Below are 26,226 nucleotides of genomic sequence, written 5' to 3' on the forward strand. Positions count from 1 at the left end.
CTGCGAGAAGCTGCGTTGGCTTTCATGCCTGCATGAAGGCCTACACACTATTTAGTAACTCAAAGAATGTCAGTGCATTAGCTGGAAATATTTGTTAAAAAAAAAGGCCCACATTCAAAAGAATACTTAAGAAGTAAAACTGTCAGAATGGTAGCCCAGACTTTATAAACATAAAGCCCCTGGCAGACAATGATGTCACTGTGAATATCGGTAATTGTCTGTGTCACTTTGATACTGCCACCCGAAGCCATAAAAATATTCTGCTTGGTGGATTGTGCTGTCAATGCTTCATAGGAAAGCAATTATGTTACTGTTAAGTCTGGGAATGTTAGGAGACATAATTTCTAGATTACCAAGGCACAAAACTCTTCATGAATAATATCATGGGCAAAAAATAAACCACAAGTATCACTAACTAGGCAGTTTCTTGCAACTTTTCAAGATCTTCCATAACTATTAAAATCTTTTGAAGAATTGGACCATAGAATTTGACTGTTTTTATATTGCCTCTTGTAAAGTATTTCCCTAATCTACAAACTTTTTTACCAGAAATCAAGCATGTAGAGCATGGGTGTCCAACCTTTTGGCTTCTCTGGGCCACATTGAGTGTAGAGACATTTTCTCGGGCCGCATATAAAATATATACTATAGTTAGGGTATATAAGTAATAAAATGCCGCCGCACCCCCCGTACTAATTTAACACAACTAGAGGATGATCAAATGAAATGGAATCATTATACAGAGGTTTACTTCTTCTGAGAGATATTAAAGGAACACTCTAACCACCATGACCACTTCAGTGATTTGAAGTGGTCATGGTGGTAGGAGTCAGAAACACTGCACATGCTCGCCTCCCCCCCCCCCCCCTTCGAGGCAGCCTCTGCCTACCGTTAGTTGGAAGCCGCTGTGGCCATGCCCCCGACCTGACTTCCGCCTGGGGTTCCGGGCTGCATGTGGCCCCCGGGTCGCAGGTTGGACATGCCTTCAAAGCCTATATACAGGCATATGATCTCACCACTGAGATACAATGAGGATTCATGCACAAAAGTTATTTTTTTTGCTTATGACTCTTTTGTTAGTTACGTCATGACACATTTAAAATTTCCTTAGGCCCCTTTCACACTGGTAGACCAATCGGTCCGCCTGTCCTCTTTTCAGACGGAACCGATTGGACCATCCATTGCCCTCTATGGAGCAGCGGATGTAAACAGACATGTGTCTGTTTACCCCGGCCTGCATCCAATCTGACCTGCCAAAAACAGATGGATGGGGGATATGTTCCCCATCGGTCCGGTGGATCAAATCAGATGACAGTCAGATGTACACGGACAGTCGGTTAATTTATATCTAACCACCCATAGAGGAAAGCGGGCTTTGTCTGTGTCTGCTCTGCCTAAGCAAAGAGGACAAAAACCTGTTATCGGCCTCTTCATCAGGGATCAGCGGAGAGATCCATTACATCCATCCACATCCATGGCATTAGAAACATGCTTAAAACACATGTAGCACCTTTGTAGGTGCTAGGAAAACGTATTTGGTGGCTCTTTTCTGCTTATCAGGAGAGGCTGATCTGTTAGTTTGGCCTGTCACATGTTTCCAGGTGTGATTTATTGGGTCTAAGGGAGTCTCCCCACTGTATCCAATAAGGGAGCTTGTTGGACAGTGGAGGAAAGCTAACCGGTAGCACACCAGGGTTTATGGCTGTCCCAGCAGAAGGGAGATGCCGCAATGCATCCTGAGATTGGCAATAGATCCTGAGGGAGCATGTGACAGGGTGTCTTTTGGCGGGAGCAAAGTCCCAGGAGGAGGTGGACGACTGTCTCTCCTCCTGATGATGTGAGGAAAGTGGTTCAGGCAGTCAGCCTAGTGAACCAGGTGTGGAGCTGAGCTGCAGAGGATACAGAGTGCTGACAAGTGGAGCTGCTGGCAGAATTATCTTGGGAAAAACATTATCGTGAGTGCCAGGAGATCTGCCTAAGGGTCTGCCTAGGAGAGGGGACCACTCCAGAGAAGTCAGGGGATCAAGGAGCTAGCTCACACAAGGAGTGTATCAGTAAAGGGGATGCCGTGTAGTTGACCCTGAAGATTAGGAACAAAGGGGTGCCAGGAAGGGCCCTGAAGTTGTTCTGCAGTACAGTCCAGTTTATCTCAGGATACAGTTTACCTCAGAAAGCTCATTTAAATATACTTCACAGCTAAGGGCAAAGTGATACAGTGGCCTAGCCGTGACTAGCGTTACTCAGCGTTACTCAGCGTTACTCAGCATTTTCAAGTCGTCCCAGCCTATTTTGCATAGTGTATAAAGTTGGATTATCCCACTCATTCCCTTCTCCTATCCAAGTTCCAAATAAAAACACAAAAACCAAAGCTACCGGTCTGTTTCCTGACTGAGCTAAAACACTTGGGAAAATGTCAAACTGTCATGTTGTTGCTAATGGTAACCCAGGGGAACCCGTAACCAGCAGCTCCCAAGGGAGTAGTGCTACACACAAATATATATCAATGCAATGAAAGCAGTACTCACAGGTATTTAAAGCAAATCTTAAAGCAGGGGTGCCAAACCTTTTGAAGAGTGAGGGCAACTTAAGGGACTTGATAACCGGTCATGGGCCATATTGAGCGGAGCAGGCAGATGACAGGTCCGTGTTCACTCTGCATATGCAGATCAGACACGATCTTAGCCCGCTCTACTCTATGAATCCTCCGATCCATGCCAACGGAGGGGGGACAAATCCCCTTTTGTTTTTTTTAGCAGGTCGGAGTGGAGGTAGGCGGGTGTAAACAGAAACAAGTCAGTTTACATCTACCGCTCCAAAGAGGCGAATAAGAGAAATCCAGTTGGGCCTGCCTGAAAAACGGACAGGTGGACCTGATTGGACCGATTGTTTGAAAGGGGCCTAAGGCTGCATTCACACTCACGTTCTGTGATTTACCTGCACTGCGGATGCAGCGCAGTGCACATGTGACTTTCCTGTGAGTTAGCTGCACTTTGGCATAGACTTCTATTATATTCTGCTGGTGTGGCACACTTTCTGAAAGCGAACCAAACCCACAGGTAATAACAGAGGTCTATCATTTAGTGCAGGTAACCCACACACTGTGCTGCACTTGCGGATCAGTTTAAAAGCAGCCCGGTATCTTCTAATGGACTTTTATTAACCACTTTAAGACCGGAAGGATTTGCCCCCTTAATGACCAGGCTCTATTTTGCGATTCGACACTGCGTTACTTCAATGGACAATTGCGCGGACGTGCGACGCTGTACCCAAATAAAATTGACGTACTTTTTTTCCCACAAATTTTTTTTGGTGGTTTGGTGGTATTTGATCACCTGTGTGATTTTTATTTTTTGCACTATAAACAAAAAATAAGCGACAATTTTGAAGAAAAAAACAATATTATTCACATTCTGTTATATGACATTCTCAAAAAAAAAGTTTAAAAATCAAAATTCTTTAACATTTTAGGCCAATTTGTTTCCCGCTACATATTTTTGGTAAAAAAATAAAAATAAATCGCAATAAGCGTATTTTTTGGTTTGCGCAAAAGTTATTGCATCTACTAACTACGGGAAAGATTTGTGTAATTTTTATTGTTTTTTTTTTTTTATTAGTAATGGCGGCGATCTGCAATTTTTTTGCGGGACTGCGTCATTGCGGCAGACAGATTGGACCCCTAACTGACATTTTTGACACTTTTGGGGGTACCAGAGACATTACTACAGTAATCAGTGCTAAAAATATGCACTGGTACTGTAATAATGACACTGGCAGGGAAGGGGGTAACAGTATAGGTGATCAAGGGGTTAAATGTGACCCTAGGGGAGTGATTCTAACTGTGGGGGGCGTGGCTTCTGAGATGACCATAGAGACATGTGATCCTATATAGAAGGATCACATGAGCTCTGTGATCATTTCAGGGAGAAGGATGGTTGGCTGTGTTTACAACAGCTGTCCGTCCTTCTCTCTCATCGGGGAGCAATCGCCGGTGTCAGGCGGCAATCGGAGCTGCCTGACCCATGCATCGGCTTCCCTGCTGCCGAGTGGGGTTGGGAGCATACCACCGGCGGTGCACGCTCGCCCCCTAGCTTCCCGCACGCGATCGATGTAGACCTACGTCGGTTTGCGAAGGAGAGCCACCGTGCCGCATTAAAAGGCGGCGGGGGTCAGGAAGTGGTTAATAGTCTTTCATTCAGGAATCTCCCTTGCTACAGGTAATGTATTCCTGGCTGCTGTTGTCCCAGACGAAGTGCAATTGGTAGCTCCCTGACTGTGACCGGGGTCGGCAAAATACAGGAATCATCGGCTCTGCTCCCTCCACAGCTGTGCTTCCTCTAGCACCAGCTCTATTCAGAACACTAATGCTCTTGGATGGCGGGTCGGGAATCTGCGATCTGGGCTTGCGAACCCACCATCCTAGAGCAGGAGGTCTCTGGCCATATCAGAGGGCTCTGTGGGCCATATGAGGCCCACAGGCCAGCAGTTGGGCATCCTTGTCTTAAAGCATATCTGTGGTCAAAATGGAAAATCATATATTTATTTAAATGCTAAATTTCAATTATTTCTAGCCTACTTCTATTAATCTGAATGATCTTGAAGCTTGTAAACTTACTTTGTGAAGATCCCAATACATTTACCCCCTGGAATTCTGTGACACATATTTACTACGTCCAATAGGTAGGTATTGCTGTGTCACAGAATTCACAGAGCCTGCCTTTTGAACTACAAAGGTGCTGAGAGGAGGAGTTTTAGGAGGGGGTTCAGAAGTACAAAAGTCACTTCTTGCAAGCAGCAAGGTACCATGGGATATGTAGTCCTTAGATATTGAAAGTAACAGCAAAGGAGAAGATGCAAAGCATGCAGGGAAGTAAGTTTATAATGGATTGTTAAAATAACTATTGTTTGTATTGCTAGTACAATGCCAATATTATAAAATGAAAGTGTATGCTGTGACCAAAGAACTCTTTTAAAGCCCAACAAAATGAAAAAAATCTATCCTTGCAGTGTGACACCCTCACACTGCAAAAGTTAAATGCTCGTTTAGGCTCTTTATTAGGCCTTGTTTTCACTTGCAATGCTGATACTGAATAAAAAAGCCTATAGCTTTACCACATGTTAAAGGCACGTTAAAACACTCCCCAAACTCCCTGTCTTTGTTTGACTTATGTTTGATGCGCATTAAAGATCCGTTAAAAAACCCCTTAAAATATATATTTTTTTGTAGTTGTGAGCAAGGCCTGACGGCGCTCCCACAAATGCTCCACAAACAGGTGCTGGCATATTTATGGTGTTTTACCATATATTTCAATTGAAGGAGCAGAGATGCTTCAATTCCTTTCAAACTCAACACATAGCTTCATTTTCGAAACCCAGCAATGCCACGTGACAAAAAGCTTCTAGTTTTTATAATGTGAACAGCTCTTTATGTTGTCCATATTATCAAATGCAGACTGCTTTACTAGGCATTTGATCAGAAGTAAAAAATGTGCCTCAAACATCTGCTTTTCATGTCAGTGAGAACAGGGCCTTAGGCATGTGAACTATTGATTACAGAGATCAATAGATCAATAGATGAGCAAAAACTATTTCCATAACAGGTAGATTAGTTGGAGGCTTTAGTGAGACACAGCTGTGTCTGAACGGAAGCTACTTCTGCTGTATTGGCTATTTAGCTAACCCATTATTCTCAGGGAATCTTTTTTTGTGTAGTAAATGTTTATTTGTAAATATAGTGTATATTATAACACATTTTTAAAAATGTATAAGCTGTATAAAAACATTTAAAGAAAATCAACCTGAAACCAATGGGATTCTGCCATTTTGACATAAATCTTAAGCATCTGTTTAAATAACTGTATTCTGGGCATTGACTATCATCCAAACAAAGTAATGAATTATCTTTAGAGGTCACAAAAGTGTACATTACATACATTTTTTCAGTCCTATAAACATTTTGAGGGATAGTTGTAATATCCTCACCATATCTTTAACAAATGCGTGAATTAGCATAGATTCTGACCAAACAGAAACATAATTAATTTATACTCACTCGTTCCTGACCAGCAGTATCCCATATTAGAAATTTATGCAGCTCATTCCCACAAGGTACGGTTTTGGTCATAAATGATGCTCTTAGGAAAAAACATGAAGTTACTTTGTAGATATCACATACAAAACCATAGTAGCTCATAATAAGTGTTAGTTTGTACATTTGGAAGAAGTACATCATAAAGTTCACATTACTTACACAGTACCATAACATTTTGGTTTCGGGCCACTTGATATAATAGCTTTTATTTAGGACACATAGAGCTTTTACTCTGTAGCAGATTTGAAGGCATATAATATATATCTGTATATTACTGGTTTTAATACAGTAAGGCCCCGTTCACACAGGGGAGATCCGACTTGGAGGGGCGACCTCCGAGGTTGCGGTGCGAGCAGCGCGCCGCGACCTTGGAGCGGCCGCCACGGACTTCATAACATTGAAGTCTATGACGGTCGCGCCGGGTCGCCCCAAAGAAGCTCCAGACCCTTTTTCTAAGTCGGAGCGACTTGTGTCGCTCCTATTAGAACGGGTCCGCAGCTTCCCTATGGAAGGCGACCTACGTGTGAACGGGGACTAAAAAATGAATTTCTGATTATTTTTAAACACATATTATAAGTAAATAGCACCGTCCTACTGTACATAATAGCTGCCTTCTGACAAAAAGCATACTACATAACTACAATCTATCTGTGATGCTTGAAGTAACATATTTTTGTAATTTGCTAAAGTAACATGAAGGTAAGATTGTATCAAGCTTGGGTGCTGCAATTTTCAAAGATCTGGGATTACAAGTTATTATCTTCATGACATTATGCACACTTGCAAAAGTGCAAACACTTAGAGAAGAAGGGCCAAAGCTTTTTTGGCCCTACTTCTCCTATGTATTACAGGAGTGCAGAGTGACTAATTTTAGCTGACAGTGTACTAAAGCCCGCTGTCGGCTGATGTCACTCAGCCAGTCCAGGCTGGGGAAAGATCCCCAAAATTACATTCAGGATCCACCCAGATGCCTGGGCTGGCAGCTGGCACAGCCTCTCAGCTGCACCCCTTGGAGACTGAGCCAGCTGCTCTCTCCAGCCCAGCCCAGCAATCCAGTGAGCACTGGAGGGGCAGAACAGAGAGTCGGTGACTGACAGTCATAGTTCTCTGCTCAGATCAGAAGGGAGAACTCAGCAATTATTGGTGTTTGAATGCTCAATTATTAGTGCAGATGAGGCGGTGGACCGTGGACAGATGCAGCTCTTGGATCAATGCTGCATCCACATAGGTGAGTATAGGGTTTTGTTTTTTTATATAGCCAATACTTCTCTTTTAAACACTAATTGCAAATATGAACCTTAGCATTTAACATCAAGGGCATATGTGAAGCCATAAAAGATCATGTGACTGCTATGGGGCCTGGATGTACAGGGGGCCTAGGACTGTTTGGTTACACAGTGCTTTATGAAGTAAGCAAAAGAAAAAATATGGAGAAAAAATGTATTTAAAACTAGAACCCCTATGTAGTTGCTATTAAAGCAGTTAGCATTCTGTATCACTACAGGATTGTCTTTACGCTGGGAATCCGATAGACAGAGGGTTTCTAAATTGTTTTTCTATGTGGCCCCATCATACAGAGTCATGGCCCTGATAAAGAGGGGGGGGGGGTATTTTTTTATTTTGATTTAACTTTTCTTAAAGGGTTGAATCAGGCATCGAAAAGATGGTAATTAGATGACCTCCACCTTACTTACAGATGAGCATAAAACATATAAGATACATTTGGTGTTTACATTGTGCTACCCACCAAGAATGGAAGCTCAGGACCTTATCAAGTTAGCTTCTGGACATAGCCCTGGGTCCTCCTGACTATCATGGATTGCATTTGGTTCTAAAACTTAGAAATCATGGGACCTTCCACAGCTACCTCAAACAACTCAAATTTTGTAGTAACACTGAGTCCTTGCACAATTTTTTATTTGAAATTAGTAGACTCCGCGCTCATGGTGATATATTTGAATAAAGATGATATTAAATGTTAATAAATAGGCTGCTGCCTCCCTGAAATATAGTTGAAGACTATATAAAGATAGAAAAAAATGAGGGATTTGGCGCTGCCTAATGGCGATGATATAAATAAGGGTAAAAATGTTTTTGATATATAATGATATGTGAGGGGTTGTAACAAATGAAAAACATCAATTACAAAGTGCGCTAAAAAGTTATGGAACACAAATATTCACAAAAATGGTGATTGCTGATGTTCAGCTAAACACAAAGTCTATATTCCAAATGGCGAGACTGTGCAAAGGTCTTGAAAATCCAAAGGATATAGTGAGGTTGGGGAGTGATGATCAGGCCCGATCCTTGGCGCAAAGGCTCTTGGGAAGGGAGCCGGGCCGGGTGCTGGTGAGCGGGAGGAGGCGGATGCTGGATCGGTGGCCGGGGACGGATTGCTGTGGTGGCGATATCCCCTTGAGTGGAAGCCTCTAGATCCCCACACTTTGGAAGCAGATGGTCGCTTTATTCCTCTTGTGAATTCTCTTCTACAAGCTGACCTTAACGGACTCCAGGGTTATACACTATATGTTTGCATCTCTCCATCATCTGGTAAGAGTCCCTTCTTAACACTGGGTGCATCACGTGTACATTTTGAGCACTGTCTGGATCACCGTTTGGGAAGAGGTTACCCTTATCCTTCATCACTCCCCAACCTCACTATATCCTTTGGATTTTCAAGACCTTTGCACAGTCTCGCCATTTGGAATATAGACTTTGTGTTTAGCTGAACATCAGCAATCACCATTTTTGTGAATATTTGTGTTCCATAACTTTTTAGCGCACTTTGTAATTGATGTTTTTCATTTGTTACAACCCCTCACATATTTATACTATTTCAGTTCTGCTTTTTTCCACTTTTTTTCTCATTTAAGGTTCGCGCACCTATTTTTCTTTTCACCATATATAATGATATGTATATAAAATGTGAGGAGTAAGATGTAAAATGAGACTAGTGTGCAAGTATCACAAACATAAAGAAATAAATAAATAATGTATCAAGTAAACTTATTCACTTGGTCACTCATTATTTATGTGCACAGGCACTTATGCACATGTCACTATATTGATATGATATTCAATGATTATTTTATATAATTTGTAATACTGTACACTGGTTACACTTCATAATCATCCCTGTTTACATTATATTTTTATATACACTTTTTCATATTTTATATGTGCACACGCCACCTACAGGCACTTATATATTGGCCATTACATTGATTACTTGATACATTATTTATTTATTTCTTTATCTTTGTGATATTTGCACACTAGTCTCATTTTACATCTTACTCCTCACATTTTATATACATATCATCATATATATCAAATACATTTTCACCCTTATTTATATCATCGCCATTAGGCAGTGCCAAATCCCTCATTTTCTTTCTACAATTTTTTATTTGTAGTGATTGGTTTGAACAAAGAAATTAATGATTTATTGCAATGGATTTCCTCACTGGTTTGTGCAGGTAAAATTTTATTTAACAGAGTTAGCCTTTGCTCCTGCAAAGCGTTCAGTTATTGCACTTTTTACATTGCTCTTTGTCAGGACCCAGATCTGAACCTGCAAACTCTGCAGTGTCTGGTGATGTCTCTTACTGAGCCACCTAGAAAGCTAGAAGCTCCCCGGACAATTCCCTGTTTTTCTTGAACCTTCAGCTCTTTGCTGTTCCCATGAACTTCCTGATTTAAAGAGATACTAAACACACACTGTATAATTTGCATTGTCCCCTCTATTTCTCTATGTGGATGATGACACTTTGATTATTTTAATTTAACAAATCCATCTAAGTACCTTCTTCCTAATTGATATACAGCTGTCACATGACCCAGATCTTTCCCAGCCTGTCAGCATTGAAACATAAGCAGGAGGTGCTTCTAGTTCTCTGCTGCTGGTCACATGTTCAAAATAAAAAAATAAAACAGCCTTTGAAATACAGAGTAAAAATAAATAAATATTGTCAATAAACTATTTTAAATTGGCACACAAATATAAATTTGATATTCAATATGTATTATTGTGTGGAAATAACATGGCGTGGGTGGAATTCTGCCAGTCAAAGGCTGTGTCACGCCCCTCCAGCCTGTGTTTTAGGATAAGAGGGAGGTGAAGCCTCTATTAATAAACATGTAATATCCTGCCCCAATTCTATTTCGCTGGTTTGTGGGCTGCTCTGATCATATGATAGGGAGGAAATGCGCAGCATAGAAGCTCACTGAAAACTGAGTATGTGCAGAGTTGCCACCACAGCTGCAAAATCCCTAGCTGAATTGGAGACATGAATAGGAAGTGGAGATAGAGAGCAACAGGATCAACCAGGCTTTATGCAGAATACAGAAAAGGAATCTCATAGTGATTGAATGAGTATGAACAGCATGTAATACAGCATTTATTTAAAGTTTTTTTATGATGTGGGTTTAGTGACACTAGTATAAGCCATGTTTCTGCACTTCCTGTTTGCCAGATTATTGTTCTCTCTCCAAGCAATATCTCGCTCTTACCACTCCTGCTGCCATCCATATCGTCGCTACCATTTGTAACTGACCTTTGTCTTGTTCCTCGACTATGCTTCTGCTTGATCCCAACCTGCAACCACTCGTCATCAATTTTTGGCTTGTTTACTGTCTATACCTCTACTACTTATCCCTACCTGCTATGTCTGCTACTACAAACCCAGCTTGTTCACCTCCTAGTGGGGCAATCCTGAGGATCACAAACTGGTACTAACATGCAAGAAAATCTATCTTCACCATCAGGCGCTCTGGTAAATACTGGTTAGTACTCAGGTGAGCTTGTGTAATCTGCCAAGGTGATCTGCTTCTGTAATTATCCAGCTGCTCAGTGGGTGCATTGCTTGCTATAGCTACTGGCCTCCGAGCCTGACTCCAGACCATGACAGACTTATTGATTAGGCCCTACAGCCAAAAAAACAGACACATTGTTGTGCATGTTACTTACCCAATAGTGGGGCTGATATTATGGTCAAAATGGTCTTGAACAAATCGGCAAACAATGCTTGACTTGCCAACCCCAGTGTCCTGCAAATAAAAACATAATAACAATAAACTTTTATTAACATTTAACACTGAACATGCCTCTAAGAAAAAATATATGATGGTACCACTGAATATGAGGTTACTTTTCAATGGTAACAGTGTTATATGTATATGTTGCTTATAGGACAGCTCTGGAGATCTTCAAAGGTTGACCATCCACATTGGGATGTGATTGGCCACAGGTTTATAACTCATCGGTCAGTTGCTTATTAGCAGATAGTTGGAAAAAAATGCACCCCTCTCTGACAAGCATGTATGTCAATGCTCTAGGCAGCAGCAGTAATATCAGGGAAACAAAAGCAATTAGCCAGGAGACTCCAACCCTATATAAACTACTTTTCTTCACCAGGGCTTCTGATTGCAAGTTAGGTAACCCCTATTTGTCAGATCAGTTCAGCCTGATTGGGTGATAATGTCATGACTATTTGCCCTCCTAAATGCCACCAGCTGGCAATGTCCGGGGTGCAATTACATGTGAATGTTAGAAACTTGTCCTAGACACTATTCTTGCCCCCTGAGATGAGCAGCAACTGAGAAGTGTGCTTGTACTGGTTATCATGCTACCCCTTACTTCTTCACTTACATAAACGTGCTAGGCTAGCAGAGCTAATTTTTTAAATTATGGCAGGCTCTTTAGTACTTTTTGGACTTTCTGCCTAGACCACATCTAATAGGAGCAGCTTTTCTTATAGACATAGCACTTGCCACTCAGGTGATGATTATCTAGTGCCCTTGGTTTCTTTTTCATAAATAAAATCAGTTACTAGATATCGTTCATATAAAGTCATAACAAACCTGTAGAGATGTGCAGTCTACTTTCTCCACTGTAGGTGGTACTCGTCCACAGCACCATTGCAGTTGAAGAGGAAGTCGAGAGGAACATGGTTGCTCTATGGTTTCTTGGGTCACTGGGGAAGCTATCCGATTGGATGCTGCAACCCCATGTGACTCTGTCAGCCAGCTTGGGTCAGGCAGAGCCTATTTAAGGCTTTGGCTCCCAGGCTTGGAGTGCATTTCACGTGTGAGTAGTGTAGGGAAAGGTCACCTATCTGACAGGGACAGTGCCATCCTTTTTGGACACCTTCTATTCGGGATACAAACAGCCCCTCAAGACAGACGCTGTTGGCACAATAAGACCTGCTCTACTACACATTTCTGCTGCATTCTGTGGGTGTTTCCGGTCAGGCGCCTTCCCGCCAGGCTTGTTGTAAACTCCTGAACCTTTACATTAATACAAGTTCTTTCTTTTCTCTTCAACTGGACTCTGAGTGTTTACTACTGGCAAACCATGCTGCACCTCCAGTGCCATCTTAAGAGCCTTATAGGCCCCAGGGCAATGCAGTGCACTGGGGCCCCCTGCCTACACAATCACGCACGAGAATAAAAATGCAAGGTAGTTGTCTCTTGTAGTATATATTGGTCCCTGTAATATGTATATAGTAAGGTATATACTCCAGGTAGTAGTTGTACTCTCTTGTAGTATATAGTGTTCCCTGTAATATGTATATAGACTATATACACATTACAGGGAACACTATATACTACAAGAGAGTACAACTACTACCTGGAGGATATATACCTTACTATATACATATTACAGGGACCAATATATAGTAAGGTATATCCTCCAGGACAGGTAGTTGTCTGTCTCTTGTGTCATCGATCATCATCATGCCGTCATTGCCATGAGAGAGTTAAAAAAAGAATATCATTTAATCAAGCAGCCTGGCAGCTGGGCTGGCTGCCTTACCTTTACAATGGCTGCACATGGGAGGAGGTGGGTGGAGGTGGAAACGGAGCCAGTCTTCTAGGGTCGAGACGGAGGAGAGGAGGACGAGCCGAGGAGAAGGAGGATCCTCCTCCGAGTCCTCCGCTGCGGCGCTGTGCATCCTGGGTCTGCACTCTGCTCTGCTAACGTCACTGGTTGCTAGATGCCAATCGGGCTGGCCTTAGCAACCAGTGTGCACTGCAGTGCAGACTCGAGCCACGGCCGCAGACGGCGGGTGGAAAACAACAAAGGGGGGGCCCGGGCAGGCGGACAACGGAGCAGGGGGGGCCCTAGACCACCAGGGACATGCCACCATCCATGTGGGGCCCCTTGCAAGTGGGGCCCCCGGGCAACCGCCGGGCATGCCCAGTGGAAAAGACGGCCCTGTGCACCTCCCCACAAACCTACAAAAAGGGGAACTGAATGAGGCCTGGTTCACATTACACTTGTTCCCGCACCCGCAGTCAAAACGCACTGCTATTTAAAAATGCGTGGGGCTCCCATTCATTTTTAATGGCATCCCCCACATTCAAAAAGGAAGCATGTTTGTGGATGTGGGAACCACTAGGAAATTACATTGTGCAAAAGCACCATGCGATTTCCCACCCAGTGCATTTCGAAATGGTGCAGGAACCTTTTTCCTGCATGAAACGCAAGCATAGCAGCCCATTCAAATGAATGGGCTACTGTGCCTGCGCAAACACGGCCAATAGATCTGCGATAATATAAACTAGGCCTAAAGGTCTAGAAATATGATAAAAATATCTCAGAGGTACGCAAAACCTTGGTCACCCTTCAACATGAACCACTACAATAGGCAGGTAAGAGCTGTCAATGAAATGCCCATCTGTCCATTCACAGAACAGGGTGGATTGTGAAAGCATAGTAATATGAACTCTGTAAATAGCTGAGAGAGCAAAAAGGGGCAGGAAGGCCAACTTAAGCTTTAAAACTATAAATTATGTTTCATTTCCTACTATGCTGTTAGAAAATATCTGTGATGCACCCTCATCATCAAACTGCACAAGATAAACTAAAACAAAACTAAAGGCAAGACTTTTTTTATCTTTTCTCATTTTGGATAGAGTAAGGGAGGGTTATAAACACCTGTCCCCAGTGAAAGATTTCCCTTTTATTCTGGTTTTGGTGACAATGCACTTACAATACTTGGGATTTTCTGTAATTGGAATTCTTGGTTATAATGGTAAACAGGACAAATAGAGAATCTTCCTAATGGGGGAACGGACAGTAATCAAAACCTGACAGGTGTTCTAATTTCTCTCTACTCTATCCACAATTTAAAAAAAAGTTTTGCCTTTAGTTATATTTTAACTCATGCTAATAAGCAAACATGCAGAAAGTTATTTTTTGCTACAGATTGGGAGAGGAGAGTGGGTGCACAGCAAATCTAACAAATTAGTGAGCATCATGGCACATAGGTTGGATAGGTTTAGGCCTTGTTCACACTGGCAGATGCACACCCACAAAGATGACAAATTGAAAGCAGCAGCTGTGTCCGTGTAGCCGCTGTGTCCCAATAGACATAAATGGGACTGGCTGCATGGGGATGCACGGAAACCCTGTGTATCCCCATATGGGCAAACACAGCCCTCACATGGGCATATACTTCAGTACAAGCATGTGAATGAGGCCTTAGCTGTATCCCCATCCAAATGTTATTGTTAGAGTAAAGACATCTTCAGCATCCTAGATTCCCACACTCTTACATTAACTAAAATATTTAATAGTGGGTGGAATTGGATTTTACAGCAGCCCATCCTTTTGCTAACAATCACCTGAAAGTTATTGAGCACACCAGTGGAGAATCAAAGATGCAGAAGATGTCACTGGACAGAAAATAATTTTGAGATCTAAAGGACCACCATATTTCAAGTCTTTGCCATGCCCCACACATCCAAAAATGTTCCTTATTTTTATAGTAATGACAATTTTAAATATATAGCTTTGGCTAGTGCCGGATATAGACCTTGAGGGGCCCGGGGCACTTTAATCCCAGGGCCCCTCAACATAGAGGGAAATTAAATTATTTGACAAATAAAAAAAAAAAGTGAACTGAAATGAATGATAAACCACATTTGTTCTAAATAAATATGTTAGGTTCCGAAAAAGACACTTGTCTAATTTTTATTCTTAGTTTTATTGACTGTATGAATAATACATTACACAGGTAATTGGAAATGTCATACATCATAGTTATGCATCACAGTACAATATTAACAAATATCTTTCTTCCTGCACTTAGCATCTGCAAAATCTTTAACTAAAGCCCCGTACACACGTAGCGATTGTCGGCCGTAAATATTCGGCCGCCGAACGATCGGCCGATTGTCGGCTTGTTAGTATGATGCTTCTGACAACCGACAGCGAATTTTCGGCCGAACAGAATCTGGCATGCAGGCTTTAAAATTTTTGTTGGCCGTCATCAGAACGGCCGATTGTTCGCCAGTCAGTACAGAATTCGGCCGACAAACAGCAGATTAGCAAGACTGGTCATGCTCAGAAAAGAAAAAACACACGGAAAGTTAACCATCACATGACATCACTTCTGCAGTCGGCTGTTGTTGGCCGACAAAATTCGCGTGCAGTCTTTAGCACTTTTCAGCCGACAGGACAACATCGGACAAAAGACGGCCGATCGTTCGGCCTACATTCGGTACGTGTGTACGGGGCTTTACTCATTAAACTGTATCATCTTGAGGACACTGCTTTTGACAGCCAGTAGGCACAGAGCACTTGGTCATTCATGGGTCATCGAGGTTCTCATATTATTCTTCATCAGTGCCAATTTGCTGAGTGACCTTTCTTCCAAACAACTAGTGACCATCATGCTCAAATATATTTGAAAACTATATTAACACTTGGATAGATATCAGCAAGCCCTTCATCATGTAATAAAACTGCCTGTTGAGATGGAGTGAGACATGACTGGAGCTTGGCAAAGGCTGCAAACTGGACAATTTCCCCAACGAACGCACTACTGAAGTCTTGAGGGAAAATACGTTTAATTTTTTTTTTCTTTATAAAGGAAGTCTGGGGCCCCTCCTGGAAGGGGGACCGGGGGCATCTGCCCCCTTATAAATTGAGCACTGGCTATGGCACAGACTCGCATATAAATGCTTTGTGTATCTATGTACAGAAAGTGACACAAAGGCATATAAGCAGGAAATAAACAAACAATCTGTAGGTACAAGTGGAATATTTTTGTGGGACAAAGAAAATCTGTCCCACAGGAATGTTTATTTTTCAGGCCTTATGTTGTAACCACTGGCTAAATTCCCACACTCAGAAAAAAAAAAAAAAAAGCACTGAACTGCTACTTTTTCAATGGGTCAAAAATAAAACAACCAAAAGACAAAGAAACTGCATTTAATGATTTCCATATTGTCATGTTATGCTGCAGGTTATGCAGGTATAAAAAAGCTTTTTTTTAAATCCCATAATGTATACAATAGATTGCAATAAAGGACTAATTAAGAAAATTAATTAAAAAACTGTGTAAAATGATATGAGCATGTACTTGGTTTATGTAATTGCATATGAGAGAAAAATAAGAAAACAACCTTAACTGGAAATGAAAGGATATCTGTGAATCATAATTTAATTTTGGCACTTTGGTATCCAATGGTAGCTTTATAAAAGGGAAGAGCACGGCAGCAATGGCCCTCAACATGATAAGTATTGTATTTACTGTTTATTGCTCCTGGTGCTAGCATTAATACCTGGACATATTGAGTACTATAACATATCTCCTTGTGGGGCTTTTGCAAACAATTTGTGGTGCTTGTACCTGGAATAATGATGAGCAAAGATTTACTAATGACATCTGTGCACATTAAGGTTGTCAACGTAAAGTAAGGTGACCAGATTTTTCAAATTAAATCCGGGGACATATTTGTTTTTATTGGCAAATGGCACAGGACTGCAAAATACACAGAGCACTGGGCACAGGATTACATAATACACAGAGTGCTGGGCACAGGACTACATAATACACAGAGCGCTGGGCACAGGACTGCATAATACACAGAGCGCTGGGCACAGGACTGCATAATACACAGAGTGCTGGGCACAGGACTACATAGTACACAGAGTGCTGGGCACAGAACTACATAATACACAGAGTGCTGGGCAAAGGACTGCATAATAAACAGAGCTCTGGGCACAGGACTACATAATACACAGAGTGCTGGGCATAGGAATACATAATATGCAGAGTGCTGGGCCCAGGACTACATAATTCACAGAGCGCTGGGCACAGGACTGCATAATACACAGAGCACTGGGCACAGGACTGCATAATACACAGAGCACTGGGCACAGGACTGCGTAATACACAGAGCGCTGAACACAGGACTACATAATACACAGAGCGCTGGGCACAGAACTATATAATATACAGAGTGCTGGGCACAGGACTGCATAATGCACAGGGTGCTGGGCACAGGACTACATAATACACAGAGCGCTGGGCTCAGGACTACATAATACACAGAGCGCTGGGCTCAGGACTACGTAATACACAGAGCGCTGGGAACAGGACTGCATAATACACAGAGCGCTGGGCACAGGACTGCATAATACACAGAGCGCTGAGCAGAGGACTACATAAAATACAGGAGGGTGCTAGACGTAGAGTGCAGGATTCAGAGGTTTGCTAAGCACAGAGGACACTTCTGCCCCCACATCCATAGCCCACCTCTGCACCCTTCTCTCACAGATTATCTTTGCAGCCACCTCTTAGATCTTCCCCCACAACAGCAAAACTCTCCATGCAGCTGCATCAGCTCTGACCCCTGCTCCCCCACTGCCCACACCTGTGTACAAACAGTCCTCCACCCCCATCTGCTCACTTCCAGGTCTCAGCCCTCCACACAGTCAATTTTTGGCTCTGCCTCTTCTCCACTGAACAGCAGCAGGAGTGGCAGTGAGATCATCCAGCAGAGGGCTTCGGCATCTGAGCCACCAGGCTGTTTCTCAGCCTGGTATCCCCGGGACAGACTTGGTTCAAGGGCAGTGTCCTTAGTCCGGGACTGTCCCCGGAAACTGGGGATGTCTGGTCACCCTAACGTAAAGGCATTTTAAGATCACCCTCCCACCAGAGTTGCCCTTTGGTAAAATGACCTATGCCTCCCTCAACTTAGAAAATGTCCAGGCAGGTAGAGAGGCTCCAACCCCACTCTAAAGCTGGATAAAACAACAAAATAGTAATGATATATGATCACAAGGATCACACTCGGTATTAACTAAATAGAGATTTGGGTTTACGTCTGTAGGGTTGGACAGAGAGTTGGCTCATTTTAATTCCCTCTTAAAGCAGAACCAAAGTTGAAAAAAAATAATTGCAAACAGACAGGCTCTTCATTGCAGAAGAGACATGCAATGTCTCTTCTGTAATCAAACACACTTACCTGCCTGTTCACAATCCTCTGTAGAATGCACACTGAGCTGCGCATGCACAGCTGAGTTTTCATTACAGCACAGTGCCTGTGTACTGCAGTGACTACACTCCTGCACATGAACTGGAGTGATTTCATCCTGCGGCAGACTTTTAATGCAGCCAAAGCTGCCGAAACCAGCGAGGGACCCTGTGGACTTTGTATCATTGGAACAGTAGTAAACATTTTTCACTTTAGTAATGCTTAAAGCAATGAAATGTTCCCATAACCATAAGTCAGAGAAGGCTCAGAGGATGCTAGAGTTAAAGCATAATTCCACTTCTGTTGAGAAAAAAACATTCCCCTCTGGGTGATCTATGTACATTGCAGGGATTTTAAACAAACTTTGTTGCAGAATTCTAATTTCTGTTATTCTGAAGAAATCATTGTTTGTTCCTCTTTGCCTCTGTGCTGAGTGGGTCAAATGGGAGTGGTTTCATAATCATCTATCAGCTGTGGCAGCTGCAGGGCTCTAATGAGGAAAGCCTACTGGGCCTGCATCTCTTTAGACGTGTTCCTATTGGGAGTATCTCACCAAAAATTACATTTTTGATGCAGGAGATGCCAGAAATCTGACTTGTATCTTAGGCAGACTTCTGAGAAAATTGGTGAGCCAATCACACAAGCAGGAAATTATGTTTCAGGGGTGTGGTCAGTACACATTCTGTGTACAGAACAGCTCCAGGTAGTCATATTGCATTGCATTTTCAGAAAATTACAACAGCTGCAGATTGAAAAGGAAAGGTAATTTTTAATCACATTAAATTACAATATGATTTGTGTCGCAATTGTATATGCTATATTTTTTATCCCAACGAAAGTGGAGTTACCCTTTAAGTGCCAGTCCTACCCCTGCTGAAGATAAGCAACCTGGGTATAGGTATAATATTGTAGCACCCTCCTAGGTAGGTGCTAAGAAGAAGCATATGGGTGGCCCTGTCTGCATAAAAGGAGGGCCTGATCATTTTGTTAGGTTGTCATGTGCTTCCCAGGGTGTCTGTTGAGTCTGGGGAGTCTCCCCACTGTGTCCAATGAGGGTTCTTATTGGACAGTGGAGGAAACCTGACCAATAGCACACCAGGGCTTGTATCCATCTCAGAGGGCAGAATCTGCCGCAAAGCATTCTGGCAGAGGGTATAAGTCTGAGGGGAGCACATGACGCAGTGCCTTTGGCGGGAAGCAGAGTCCCAAGAGGAGGGTGATGACTGTCTCTCCTCCTGTCAGCGCAAGTGAGAGAGTGCCCTGGGCAGTTGGCCTAGAGGACGAAGGTTGAGCTGACATACAGAGGAGGGACCCAGAGTGCTGTGGACTGAGTGGAGTTGCTGGGCAGAAGTTTTGGGGGAAAAATTGTATCGTGAGTACTTGAGACTGCCCAGGGGTCTGCCTAGGAGAGGGGACCACTCCAGAAGGTCAAGTGGATTCAGAAGCCAGCTAACCTGTGGAGAAGGTTTAGAGAAAGGGGGTGCCAGTGTTTAAGCCCTGAAGATAAGTGAGAGAAAGAGGGTGCTGGTGTGGGCCCTGAAGTGTTTAGCAGTGCAGCAGCAGCACACGTAGCTACCTCAGTAAGGAGTGCTTAAAGCGGAGTTCCGGGCACAAAATCGATATTTTTTTTTTGTGCCCGTCCGCTTCTTCACCTTCACCTGAAAAGGAATTGGATAGTTACGTTTTTTTTTTTTTTAAAACTCACCTTGTAATTGAAGATCGAAAATACTCACCTCAATGTACTTCCTCCCTCTGTGCCGCGGCTCCTCCGTCACTTCCTCCTTCGCGATGATTCCTGGGAGCTGAACGTCATCGCTCCCAGGAATCAATGCAACGGCACCGGCCCCGGAAGTGACGAGAGGGGCCGGTGCAGGCGCATTCTGGGAGAAGAGGACGCGGAAGAAGACGCGGAAGAGGATCGCGCCGGCTTCAGCTGCCCACAAGAGAGATGGAAACGCTGTGGAAGATATTTTATAAGTAAGTATTTCTTCTTGCAGGTAAGTGCGAACCGGGACAGATCAGAGGCTAGCCATTGTGGAATGTGCTAGCCCTGACTGTCCCGGGGATATGTTTATTGAAAAATGCTTTCTGTGCCCGGAACTCCGCTTTAAGGGAGCTAAAGAAAGGACTTCTTTATGTGAGAAAGCAGTCCAAGGTCAATTTGGAGTTAACAAGCAGCAAGCCAGTGTTAACCAGCGTCAACCCGCGTTGACCGGCATCTAGCCAGCGTCAAGTCAGCGCCAAGAAGCGTTTTCAGTTGTCCCTAGCAAATTGTGCATAGTTGAGCCAAAGGAGTATCCCACTAATTCCCTTCTCCCATCCAAGTTCTCAATAAATACAAAAAGCCCAAATATACTGGACTGGTCATTGTCTCAGCATTCACAATTGGAGGAACATGCACAGAGGTACTTTTGTTGCACCCGGTGGCCCAGGTGGACCCATATCAAGCAAAACGGCTGGGAATCAAGCTACAATAAGAAGGCAGAGAGCTTCCAAAAAGAGTGTGGTTGTTTCTATGTTTGGACTGGACCAGATCAATATGTAGACAGTAGGGCATTAGTTGGTTAGTTTCCCTGTAAAGGAGAAGCCTGGAGCCGTGGAAGGACCTTCCTTTCTTGTGAGTAGCAGATCTCTTTCTGAACTATGCAGAACTGTTTACAGTGGAGTGCCACCAGCTTTAACCACTTTACCGCCGGAGGATTTTGCTGTCTTACGTCCAGGCCACTTTTTGCGATTCGGCACTGTGCGACTTTAACTGACAATTGCACGGTCGTGCAACGCCGTACCCAAACGAAATTTACGTCCTTTTTTTCTCACAAACAGAGCTTTCTTTTGGTGGTATTTGATCACCTGTGCGATTTTTACTTTTTGCGCTATAAACAAATATAGAGCGTAAATTTTGAAAAAATAACAATATTTTTCACATTTGTTTATATGAAATTCCCCCAAAAAATGTAAAAATCTAATTTTTTTTTAATTTTTGGCCAATTTGTTTTCTGCTACCTATGTTTGGTAAAAAAAAATCACAATAAGCGTATTTTGATTGGTTTGCGCAAAAGTTATTGCGTTTACTAACTAAGGGAAAGATTTCTGTCATTTTTGGTGTTTTTTTTTTTAACGAGTAATGGCGGCGATCTGTGATTTTTTTTGCGGGACTGCAACATTGCGACGGACAGATCGGACCCTTGACTGCCATTTTTGACACTTTTGGGGGTACCAGTGACATTACTACAGCAATCAGTGCTATAAATATGCACTGTTACTGTAAAAATGACACTGGCAGGGAAGGGGTTAATTTTATTGGAGAGGGAGGGGTTAATGTATGCCTGGTGCTAACTAACGTGTGTGGGGGGAGGTGACTGAGTGACACAGGGACAGATCGCAGGTTCAGCTATGCTGAACCCTGCAATCTGTCACTGTCTGTCACTTAGGAGATCCGCCTGCTTTGTTTACACAAGCGGGCGGATCTCCAAACTCGATTCCCCGACGATCGGGGAAGAGCAGCGGCGATCGCTGCTGCTCCACCCCTGGCCCGACTCCCGCTGTGACTGAATACAGCGGGAGCTCCGCCCACAAGGGGAGGAGTCCAGCGACGTAGGTCTACGTCGCTGGACGGGAACGAGCCACTGTGCCGCAGTAGAGGCACAGTGAGCGGGGCTAAAGTGGTTAAGGGAAGGCTGAAGTATGTAAATATCTTTGCTTCTGTTGATTCATTAAACTGTTAAAAGACATTTTTTGATGTGGAATTCTCCTTCTCCTAACCTCTATATGGAGACATTTCCTGAAAAACAAAACTTGTCCCCAAGGTGCAGAGCAGGGTCTATATGTTGTAAGGTCTGGAGCAGGTTAGCAAAGGACTGTTACCAGGTACCGGTTAAGCCATCAGTTCCCCCTTCAGATTTCCCCACACATAAGGAGGAGCACTCAAGTTTCTGCTATTCTCCAAAAAGTGATCTACAACTAATATAAGTCAATATGAACTGCTTTATGGCATAGAGGCCTGTAATCTTACATCCCTACATCTTCAACTTCCGGCTGCAAGTCTCAGTAACTTATGAATTAGGTCACTAGAAAAATATACTTGAATAACGCCGACCTTGTGTCATTTTATTAACATTATGGCTTTTCCTTTTCCTGGCAGGAGCGATGAAGACAGAATATCCACAGCACTTTCATCTGTAGTTTACGAAGCTATTTCCCAGATGGAAATGTTATCTGGAAGAATTTCCAGGAAGCACAGCATTTGCCTGCATTCTCTGATTGAAACAAGGAGGACGGAGGTTAACAAGAGAAGAGGGGGAGGTGGAACAGACAGGGAATTCGCCAGGCTGTTACAGAGCTCATCCTTTAACTTGTATGTGGTCTGTTTTGCTTGCCACTAGCAGTAAAACTATTTCCATCTGATATTGCAAAATGTCCTCTTGGTTTGTTGAGTCTGCCCTCCAAATTTCTATACAGAAAACCATGTGTGTCACACAAGATGAATGCACTATTTATCTTACCACATCCACTTATACGCACACTGTCCTGTCCCCGGGATTTCCTAATGACCTCTTGATAGAAGTGAATAAATGTAGAGATGTGATTAGTAAAACGATTTTTCCTGACTTTATATAATCAAATGTACCAACATTATATCACAAAAAAGAACATTTGTCACCTCAAAGTTTTCCTAATACAGAAAACCTAAAAAAAACCTTTCCTAAAGCTTACCATACCCTATAAATTTTATTATACATACAATCTCCTTTAGAACTTCCATCAACTATGTAGTGCAAAGATCTGTCTGATATGATACTATTTGAATACGTAGATTACAGTAGATAGGTCCTCACATAGTATTGGTGAATCTAAAGAAGATTGTGCAATTAGATTGTATAGTGTAGAGCCAATATAAGAGAGGCCGCAAATGCTGAACTTTTAAACATGCCTCTTTCCTGATATTATTCTCATCTACATCCATTCAATACTTTCTGAGTCACTGACCCAGAATATGCATACATATCATTTAAAAAAGTATGACTGTTTCCTGCTGGCTTTAAGCTTGAGAAGTCAGTGATCTCACAACTACCGATCACTCTCTTCTCGGTCTTCTCTAAACTGAGAGTGGTTGAGGGCAGGGCCTACTACACCCAAGTGGGGACCCAGAGAAAGCGCTAATTAGTGCCCCTAAAGGCTGGCTGATGCTGTCATTTAACTCAAGGTTGGCATTAAGGCAGCGCTCCAACTTAAAAGTGATGCTTCTCCAGAAGAACATAATTAACTCCTTGTAAATCCATGGCCCAACTTCTGTACTGTTTACATTGTTCACTACGACAGTTCATCATTACACTTCATAACTTCTCTCATTTTGGTTGTGCATCATTTCTGAGCCAGTATTGCTGAGTTTGTAGTGAACTCCACCAGCCCAGTAACTTGTCACCTCACTTCCAGATATGACATTGATTCATATATTACACTTGAATACTAGGAAGTTGAACTCTTGTGCACATCCTGTGCTTACAGTATTCTTCTCCTGAGGCCCCACTCCATCTTCCATGACTTCCAGGCTGGGTCCCTAGGATGCCATGATGTCGGACCCAGTATTGGGGTTCCAATAGCTACGGAAGAAGCCTAGGCACACAAGCTTCTTTGCTTCCAGGACCTTCCATCACCTATGCCAAGCCGCACCATTTCCCGACTGGCTGCTTATCCACTTGACACAAGTACTGTAGTCATTAGCAAAGGCAATAAAGCCTCTTCTGAATTGCTTTACTGCATATGAACATCTGTACTGCATCTTCCCTAAATCGTTTTGTCGCATAATAAGCCCTGTTCTTGTGATACGCCATATATGCATGCACCCCTTTAAGAATGTCCTTAAGTAACTTCAGACCAGGCCAAGTTGAATACAATAAAGGTTTTTGTTTAAATATAACAAATAAGCAGTTCAATAAGGATGTACTAAATACTCAATCCTGTACATGATCTTCTAAGTGCATCTTAGTAAGTCCATTGGTGCCCCTGTTTGCCCAAGGAGGTAGTCATGCCTTTAATAGGTGAGAAAGTCCTTTGATTCCTTTGGTCAAGCATGAGTCCATACCCCTGGAACCCTAGGTGGGCTTCCACAAGGGGTGGTCAAGTGCAAAGTATTGGATCACATCCTTAGCAGCATGTCCTATGCTCGGGGAGACCTGGGACCCAACCTCAAGACATCTTGCTAACTAGGTTGCCCCCGAGGTGGTTCCCTCCCTTTTTATGTGCTTGCCCCAGCAGAGAATGGTAGTTTCCCAAAAAGCCCAACAAAACCTTACCAGCAGTATTAACCGTTATGTCCCAAGGAGTACCACCTCAGCAGGGCTAGAACAGCTAAACAGTGCAACATTCTATATCACAAAAAATAACCATGGCCTTCAACTGAATACTGTGGAACATTTTGATAAAACATAAACATTTCACATCCACCTGCTTACAATGCTCTCTGCTCTGCCCTCCCAGCACTCACTGGAGTGCCAAGCTGGGGAGGGGGCGGGAGAAGCTGGCTCTGGTTCTCAGTGGTGCAGGTGACAATAGGCTTTAGCTTGCTGTCGGCTGGTTCTGGATCACAGGAGAGCAAAAGGAAGTGCACTTATGTGACCCACATGGGAAGAATGTCCAAAAAAGCTTTGGCAATACTTCTCCTTTAAATCAGAATTCCTTATATGAATATTTATTCTGGATCAGTGACTTAAAGCGTTCCCAAAAGTGGAACTTCCACTTATATGCTTTCTCTCCCCCCCCCCCTCTGGTGCACTTTTCAGGTGGTAAGGGGCAAAGGGTACCTGTTTTTGACAGGTACCCTTCCCCACTTCATGGAGACAGCGCCTCCCCTTCACTCGGAAGTTCGGCCCCCCTGCTTCTTCCTCTGCCGCCCGGCCAAATAGAAAGCGTGGCGCACTTTGCGCATGCGCAGAAGGGAACCAGCTGTGAAGCTGAAAGGCTTTGTTGCCGGATTCCCTTACCCTGAATGACGGCGGCAGCACCTGAGAGCCGATACGAAAATCGGCTTCAGGTGCCGACATTGCGGGAACCCCGGACAGGTAAGTTCTAAAATTTATAAGTCAGCGGCTACAGTATTTGTAGCTGCTGATTTTTTTTCCTGGGGGGGGGGGCGGAACTCCTCTTTAAAGTATTGAAGCTGGAAAATCAGCATGACAGACAGGCGAGTAGTATTTACAGAATTAGAACTGAGCATTGGCAGCCTCCCTGTTTCCCTAAGTCAAGGTCTGTCTAATAGAGTACCTTACTGATATAAATATGGAGACTACCATTATAGCCCTGCCTCTGAAACTGCTAGTTGCCTGGCTGTCATTACATTCCAAATACCAAGTTGCACACTGATGGTGGAACATGTAAAGTTTATCGAACTAGAACAAACACATAGTGTCCCCACCTACAGATTGTCCCACTATAATATGTTTCACCTTTACAGGCTTAATTGTAGGGTATGTGCTGACTGAACAAACTTTACTATGGGTGGCATTGCCAGTGTGCATTATGATGTTTGGAAGTGATAGCAGGATGAAGTGGAAATTGGCTTCCTGTAGTCTACATCTGGTATATCTGAGACAGAGACTAAGGATGGTTGAATGGGGCTTGGAGCAGTGGATCTGCCTGGCTGTCAGGTCTGGAAATGCATAGTAAGCACTAAATCTGCATACTTGTTATAGGTCAGTAACTGTGAAAGTACTGAAGCCATTGGATCAGCATGACAGGCAAGGAACTCATTGTTTCAGAAAGAGAGTAGTATACGTTTTTGTTTCATTTACAAACGAAAATGCACACCATTTTCTAGGCCTATTTTTGAGTCGAACAGTTGAAGTTTAAACTGTTGTTGAAATGAAGAT

The 26,226-nt window shown here is 43.1% G+C and overlaps 1 protein-coding gene across 1 annotated transcript in view; it reads right to left on the minus strand.

Annotated features, from left to right (window-relative positions):
• Positions 1-26,226, minus strand: part of RAB31 (RAB31, member RAS oncogene family) — a 74,142-nt gene that overhangs the window by 40,981 nt on the left and 6,935 nt on the right. Inside the window, exons 2-3 of the mRNA XM_082258520.1 lie at positions 11,058-11,137; positions 6,050-6,131 (exon numbers count right to left, since the gene is read on the minus strand). Of these exons, the coding sequence (XP_082114646.1) occupies positions 6,050-6,131; positions 11,058-11,137 (162 nt within the window). The remainder of the gene's footprint in view (positions 1-6,049; positions 6,132-11,057; positions 11,138-26,226) is intronic.

Source organism: Pelophylax lessonae (genome assembly GCF_965119305.1).
Source record: "Pelophylax lessonae genome assembly, chromosome: 5".
Lineage (NCBI taxonomy): Eukaryota > Metazoa > Chordata > Amphibia > Anura > Ranidae > Pelophylax > Pelophylax lessonae.